This window comes from Talpa europaea (assembly GCF_964194135.1).
Source record: "Talpa europaea genome assembly, chromosome: 12".
NCBI lineage: Eukaryota > Metazoa > Chordata > Mammalia > Eulipotyphla > Talpidae > Talpa > Talpa europaea.
In genome coordinates, this window is record NC_140079.1 from 102953489 (window position 1) to 102960947 (window position 7459).

At 73.5% G+C, this 7459-nt stretch overlaps 1 protein-coding gene across 1 annotated transcript; it reads left to right on the plus strand.

Moving 5' to 3' along the window:
* Nucleotides 1–357: 357 nt before the first annotated feature.
* PGAP6 (post-GPI attachment to proteins 6) lies at nt 358–6520 on the plus strand (the record flags this gene model as incomplete). Its single annotated transcript, XM_084250283.1, has 13 exons — nt 358–463; nt 2339–2516; nt 2609–2801; nt 2964–3091; nt 3213–3481; nt 3547–3830; nt 4052–4142; nt 4217–4340; nt 4524–4660; nt 4822–5048; nt 5124–5270; nt 5782–5898; nt 6088–6520. The coding sequence occupies 13 exons, from the start codon at nt 358–360 to the stop codon at nt 6382–6384; spliced, it is 2298 nt and encodes a 765-aa protein (XP_084106409.1). The 3' UTR covers nt 6385–6520.
* Nucleotides 6521–7459: the final 939 nt, after the last annotated feature.

Here is a 7459-nt window from a genome sequence, read left to right on the forward strand (position 1 = left end):
CGCCCCCCGCCCCCCTCCACCCCCCAGCCCGCCCCCACCCCGCCCCCATCCCGCTCTGCCCCTCCGCCCTGCGCCCCCAGCCCCGCTCCCGTCCCCCAACCCCCCGCGCCCCGCCGCCGCGCCCCTCCCCCCGCCCCTCCCCTCCTCTCCCCTCCTCCCCCGCCGCGCCCCCTCCCCGGGCGTCGGGGCGGGCGGGGCGCGCGGGGCGCGCGGGGCGGGCGGGGCCTGCGGCGGAAGCGCCCGGGGCCGGGGCCGGCGCGCGCCCTGGGGGCCCGGGGCGGGGGCGGGGCGGGGGCGGCGCGGGCGCGGGCGGCGGGGGACGGGGACGCGGGCCGGGGAGCGCGGCCGGGCGCAGCCATGGGCCGGGCCGGGCCCCGGGGCGCGGCGGCGGGGCCGCGGCTGCTGCTGCTGCTGCTGCTCGCCGGGCGCCCGCCCGCGGCGGCCGGCGCCGGCGGGACGAGCGGTGAGCGGCGCCCCCGCGGGGGGGGCGGGGGGCGGGGGGCGGGGCGCATTGTGACTCGGGGCGCCTGTGCGCTCGGCGGCGCGCGCTCCCCCCGCCGCGGGGCCCGGCCGCGGGGGACGTCGCTTGGGTCCAGCGCGCGCGGCGGGCGCAGGCCCCGGCCCTTCCCGGGGCTCCGCCCGCCCACGGGCAGCCGCTGCCCGCGGAGGTCCGGCTCCCGGAGGCTGCCCTCGGCGCGGGCCTGGGGTGGGCACCCCTGTCTGTGCGCTGGGGGCTCTGCTGCCCCCCCCCCGCATCACCGGGCCGGACCCCTGGACAGAAGGCAGGGGCCGCCCCTCCGGGCTTCTAGGGGGTGACCTCCTCCCACCCTGCCGCCCGGGCGGGCTGACGCCGGCCCCCCCCCCCCCCCCCCCCCCCGTCGGCCGCCAGCCCCACCCCTGGGACCGGCTCCCGCGCCCTTTGCCCCCCAGCTTCCCGCCTCGCCGAGGGCCCCTGGCCGGTCGGGCTGTCTTCTCTGCCCCGAGCGGGGGCCGGCATGGCTGGGGCAGCTGCTCACCTCCGGCCGGGGTCCCCGGGCAGGGCAGCTGGTCCGCCCGCTGCGCCCCTCCAGCCTCACCTGCGGCTGTGCCCTCTGCTCAGGACTGCTCCGAGTGCCCTCCCCTGCTGCCTCCCGCGGCCTCCTGGGCTGCCCCGGGCTGCCCCTGCAGGCCCCGAGGTCCTGGGGGCACCACCTGCCTCACGGTCACCCGTCTGGGCCTCAGGCACAGCTGGAGGACGGACGGGCCAGCAGACCAGCATGGCCAGGCCCTGCTGTCTTCCCCCAAGGTGCCTCTGCGCAGGTCGCAGGACCCTGTGAGAGCTGCTCTCACCTGGTGGTGACCCCACCCAACCCCCGCTGGGCCCTGACTCTTCCTCTGGACCAGCTTTCGCAGCCATCGGCCCCTGGGAGGGTGCCTGGGGTGCTGGCACCCCAGTCAATGCCCAGGGAGGGGGAGCAACACATGCAATCACCAGCCTGGCGCTGGGGCCGTCCAGCCCTGTCCAGGCGCCCGGTGGCTGAACCCCTGGTGTGGGGCCACCCAGAAGCACAAAGACCCTGGGTGCTGCTCTCTGGGCCCCAGGGGGGCCCGAGTCCGGTTGTGCTGAGGCCTCGAGCCAAGGGAGTGAGCAGTGACTGGGCTTTGGGGGTGTGGGGGTGCTAGGAGCTGGGGAGGTGGGGGCCTGAGCGTCACCGCCAGGACTGGCCCCGGGGGAGCCCCAGCCAGGCCTGCAGGTCGCCTGCCGTCTGTCTGGCCTGGTCCAGTGCTGCTCTGCAGGGTTCTGTGCCCTGGAGCGGGGGCCTGCTGTCCCTAAGCTGCTGGCCCCTCTCCAGGTGGGGCACCTCCCCGGCTGGTCTCCTGGGCCCCAGCAGGCACCCTGGTCTCCAGGGCTAAACCCCTCCCTGCCAGGGGGCCCATGGACAAGTCCTGGGACCGGGTCAGGGAGGGAGGGGTGTCCTGTTGGCAGCCCCAGGGCAGAGGAGAAGGGGAGGCTCCCTCCCTGACCACACCCTCAGCCTCTGGGCCTCCTCCCTGGACCCTGAGGTGCGGCCTTGGGCTGAGCAGCTGGGCGGCACCTGTGAGTCACTCCTCCTCGGTCCAGCAGCAGGGTCAGGTGGGGCAGGGCCGGCTCTGACTGGGTGCTGGGTGTGCCCACACCCGAGGGAGCGGAGGAGGCCTCATGCTCGTGGCCTGGTCCCTGGGGGCAAGGTAGAGGTTTCTGAGTCCTGGCCTTGCGCCCAGAGCCCCTGAGCGGGGGAACAGAGGGGGCGAGACCAGCCCTTGGGACGCCTGCCCCTGGCAGAATGGGGCCCGCCGCTGACCCACGCCCGTCCCGCAGAGGGCAGGCTGGTGTCCGAGCAGTTCCTGCAGACCCCACAGAAGCTGTCCCCCTACAGCTGGTACGGCAGTGCCCGGCTCTTCCGCTTCCGCGTGCCCCCTGACACTGTGCTGCTGCGCTGGCTGCTGGGGGTGTCCCGGGCTGGCAGCGCTGCCTGCACCCCAGCGGAGGTGACCGTGTAGGTGCCCTGGGTGTAGGTGCCCTGGGGTCTCCCTGTGGGTGCCCCCCCCGCAGCCCCACCCACGCCTGCACCCTCCTTTCCTGCCCCAGGCACTTCCGCTACGGTGCTCCTCCGGTCATCAACCCGCTGGGCACCAGCTTTCCCCCCAACACCTCCGTGCGGCCCTCCTTCTCTGTGACGATGCTGCACAGCAACACTTCGGTCAACCTCTCCCACCCCGCGCCCGGGGACTGGTTTCTGGCCGCCCACCTGCCCCCCGCGTCCCAGAGGATTGAGGTGCAGGTGAGGGGGCAGCACTCGGCCCCTGGGCCCCTGCTCGCCCCCTCCCCACTCCCCTGCCCTCTCCTCCACCCACCCCTGCTGCCCCCAGCCCCCCCCACCCTCCCTCCTGCCCTCCCGCCCACCCTGCCCGCTCCCCACCATGCGCTCTCCGCATCTCCCCAGGGTTTCATCCCCGCCTGCGCCTACGTCTTCCAGCCGGACATGCTGCTGCTGCGGGTGCTGGAGGTGTCCATCCTGGAGCCTGGCGTGCCCCTCCCGCAGATGCTCCTCTCCCAGCCCAGCTACCTCAAGTGAGTGGCGGGGGTGGCTGGCGCCGCCCTGCCTCTTGTGGGGGAAGCTGGGTCTGTTCCTCGGGCACCAGGAGGGGGCCCGGCCAGGGGCGCAGCCTCCAGCAAGCTCTGCCCCGGCCAGGGTCTTCGTCCCCAAGCACACTCAGCGGCTGCGCCTGGAGCTGCAGGGCTGCGCCTCCAACGGGAGCCAGGGCTGCCCTGTGCGCCTGACCGTGGGCTCGGCCGCCCTGCCCGAAAACCTCCAGAAGGTGCTCGTGTGCGCCGGCCCCACCCGCGCCTGCGGCCTTCTGCTGCCCTCACCGCCATGGGACCACTGGCTGCAGGTGGCCGTCCGGAGCCTGGCGGTGCCCCCGGCCGCAGTGGCCTTCAGTGTGGTGGCTACCCTCACAGGTGGGCCCGGGAGCGGGCGGCCTGCCCGGCTGCCACCGCCTCCCCACTGACCCCACCCTCTGCAGCTTGCAGGCCAGAGAGCGTCCAGCTGGCCCCGCCTGGCGGCCTGAACCAGAGCGGCCAAGGCCCTGAGGACCAGCTGCCCCCAGGCCCCGGACCCCACGGTGATCCCTGCTTCCTCGGCCTTCCGGCCACGAGGGAGGACGTGGATGTCCTGTCCGTGCGCTTCCGGCCCCTGGATGGCCTCTTGGTGCCGGCGCGGCCGGGAGTGCCCACCGTGGTACGGCTGCCCCTCAGCTCGGGCATGGACAGCGGGGGCTCCCTTAGCGTCTCCTTGTGGGCCAACAAGGTATCTCCAGCCCCGGGGCCTCGGGGCTGCCCGCTGGCTGGGGCTGCCGGGTGTCCTGCCGTTCCAGCTCCCAGGCCGCGGGGCCGGGCACAGCCCCAGTGGGTGGGCGGACGGGTGGGCGGGCGGTGACTCAGGACTGGGCTATGAGGCCTGATCCTACAGCCTGGGGCTCCCAGTACTGCCCATCGAGTCGCGGCTGGTGCCAACCCCCCCCTCCGCAGAGCGCCATGGCCGACGACAGCTGGGTGGCAGCCTGCCTGAGCCCAGCCTCGCCCTTCCTTAGCTTCAACACCTCGCACAGCTGCACCACAGGTACGGCCTCGCGGGGGGCACCTCCCCAGCCTCGCCACCCACTTCCCGCCTGACCTGCCTCTGCATCCGTGCAGCCTTCTCCCAGGGCTATGCCCTGTCCCTGAACACCTCGGCTCTCAAGGCCGCGTTGGTCATCCCCTACCCTGAGACAGACGACTGGTACCTGTCCCTGCAGCTCATGTGTTCCCCAGGCCCCGGGTAAGAGCACGTGTGGCCACGGGTGTCTGGGGGCGACCCGGCCCCCACGGCCTCCCAGGGGGCGTCCCAGGGTGCCCTGCCTGGTCTGGGGGCACTGCCTGGTCAGTGGGCTAGGCAGGCTCGCGGCCAGGGCCTCGGGCTCTGGGCCCGGCTGGCTGCAGACCTGTGGCCGCGCCCTCGCAGGGGCTGTGAGCAGGCCAAGGTTCCCGTGGAGGCTGCCTCGCATCTGGCCCCCTGCCTGGACGACTGCGGGCCCTACGGCCAGTGCCTCCTGCTGCGCAGACACGGCTTCCTGTACGCGGGCTGCAGCTGCAAGGCAGGTGAGCGCTGGCCCAGCCCCTGTCCCTGCCTGCCTGGGGCCCGCACCTGAGCCCCGTCACTGCCTGCCCATACTGGCTGAGCCTGGGGGCACCGCCTCCGGCCCGGCCTGCCCCTGGGTGAGAAGGGCCTGGATGCGGCTGCGGTGGGGGGCTGGGGACAGCTGCGCCCCCACGCCTGGCCTCAGCTCATGGCCTGCCCTGGCCTGCAGGCTGGCGCGGCTGGAGCTGTACAGACAACAGCACGGCCCAGACAGTGGCCCAGCAGAGGGCGGCCACGCTGCTTCTCACCCTCAGCAACCTGGGCTTCCTGGCACCCATCGCCGTGTCCGCACAGCGCGCCTTCCTGGTGGAGGCCTCCGTCTACACCTATACCATGTTTTTCTCCACGGTGAGCCGGTCTGTCCGGGGTGAGGGTGGGGGGCTGCCCTGGGCTGCACTGACCGCCCCTTCCCCCCTCCCCCAGTTCTACCACGCCTGCGACCAGCCAGGGGAGGCCGTGCTGTGCATCCTCAGCTACGACACCCTGCAGTACTGTGACTTTCTGGGTTCCGGAGTGTCTATCTGGGTCACCATCCTGTGCATGGCGCGGCTGAAGGCTGCCCTGAAATACGTGAGTGTCCGGATGCCCCGGGCCTGGGCAGCGGACAGAGGCCCTTGAGTGCAGCTTGTGGCGGGAGAAGCCAGAGTAGCGTCCAGTAGCTGCCCGTGACAGCTCCCGCCCCTCCTAGAGACCAGCTGCCCACGGGAGAGGCCCCTGCCAGGGCTGGCTGCGTGGAGGGGGCCTGTGGCAGGGCGGGGCAGGCCCCAGCCTATATCTGTCCGGAGCTCTCCTTGGAGGGGCCAGACCTCCCGAGCCGCTGCAGCTGTCCCAGGTCCCTAGAGTCCCTGGCACCCTGCCTCGCCGAGTGCCTGCCTTGGAAATTTGCCAGGGGGTAGATGGGGGGGCAGTGGCCAGGCAGCATGGCCAGAGGGATCCCTCCCTCCCACCCAGCAGAGCAGGACAGACAGCAGACCCAGGGGACGGGCAGAGGGCTAGGCCAGGCAGCAGGGTGAGGGCGCGCCCAGGCTCCTGCTGCTCCAGCCTGGGCCTTGGACCCATGGCTGCTCCGTGTCTTGCACAGGTCCTCTTTCTCCTGGGCACGCTGGTCTTTGCCATGTCCTTGCAGCTGGACCGCAGGGGCGCCTGGAACACGCTGGGACCATGCCTCTTTGCCTTGGCGGTCATGGTTGCCATGTGGGTAAGGAGCGGGCCCCTGCAGCCCCACCCTGGGAAAAGAGAGCCTGGCCCCACTCTGGCACTCCCCAGTCAGGCCCAAGTCCTGCCCCTCTGCCGGCACTGCTGCTGGCCCCTCCTTGGGCCTGGTGGCTTCAGCCTGAGGCCTCCTGGAGCTGGGAGCCCCGGGTAGCACTCCCACCTGCCCCCACAGGTGTACCGCTGTGGGCACCGGCACCGCTGCTACCCCACCTCCTGGCAGCGGTGGGTCTTCTACCTCCTGCCTGGCATCTCCATGGCTGCCGTGGCCGTCGCTATCTACGCCGCCATGATGACCAGCGACAACTATTACTACACCCACAGCATCTGGCATGTGCTGCTGGCGGGGAGCACGGTGTGCCTGCTGCCACCACGCGACCAGCACGCCGAGCCCTGGGCCTGCACCCGCAGGCTCGCCTGCCACTACCAGATCTGCAGGAACCACCGGGAGGAGCTGTACACCGTGACGTGACCCACCCGGAGCCCGCGGCCTCTGAGGGCCTCTCCTGCCGGGCGGACCAAGAGCGCGGCCCTTCCAGGCTGATTGCCAGCTGAATAAAATTGCCCTGGCACAGGCTCTTGCTTTCTCCTCTGGGAGAGCATCCCCTGCTCCCCGTGCTGCCGTCCTCGGAGGGTCCTCCTGCAAGTGCTGCAGGCCTGGGGCTGGGCGGGTTGCCTGGTTGCGGGCGGCGGTGGGGAGGGCAGGCCCTGGGCCCCCGCTGTCTCCCTGCGGGGCTGTGACACGGGCCTGGGTGCCTCTCCCGCTGGCCCCTGCTGAGGCGGGGCGCCGTGCCCTCCCTGAATCGCTGTCCCCTGACGCTGCTCCCTCATGCCAGCCTGCGGGCGCGTGGGGCGCCCCTGATGCAAGCGCGTGGGCCGTGGTCCCCAGGGACTGCTGGGCTCGCGCCGCGCGGTGACAGTTGTGCCTCCTTCGGCTCTGGAGGGAGCTGGCGCCCGCCCCGCCCGCCTCCGCTGCCCCACCGGGGCCCTCCCCCGGGCCCGGGGCCTCTCTGGGGCGAGCCCGCGGGAGCCCGCAGCGACCCCACGTGTAGGGAGCCCCGGCCCGGCCGCCTCCTGCCGCCCTGCGCGGGGAGCGCGTGGGGCCTGGGGTCTGGCGGCCGCAGCAGAGCCCAGCCCGGCCCGGCCAGAGAGCAGGGGGGGCGCGGGCAGCGGAGTCCGCCGAGGCCCTGGGGGCGGGGGGGGGCCTGGGGCGGGGTCCGCGGGGGGGAGGGTGGGGCCTGGGGCGGGGTCCGCGGGGGGGGGGCTGGGGGGGAGCCGCACCCGCCGCCACGGCTTCGGGGGTCGCCGAGGGGAGGCTCATGCAATGCTTTTCGGGCGCGAGCGCGGCTTTCAGACGTTAAAACGTATTTTCGTGCAGCTCTGGCGTCGCCGCGCGTGGTGACGTCAACGCTGGCAGGTGACGTTCCAAGGCCACGCGCCTCGCACGGCTCCCGGGCCCTCGGGGAGGAGCGCGAGCCCGGCGAGCGCCCCCCGCCCCCAGGCGCGGCGCGGGCCACGCCCCCAGCCGGGGTGGGGCGGAGCGACGG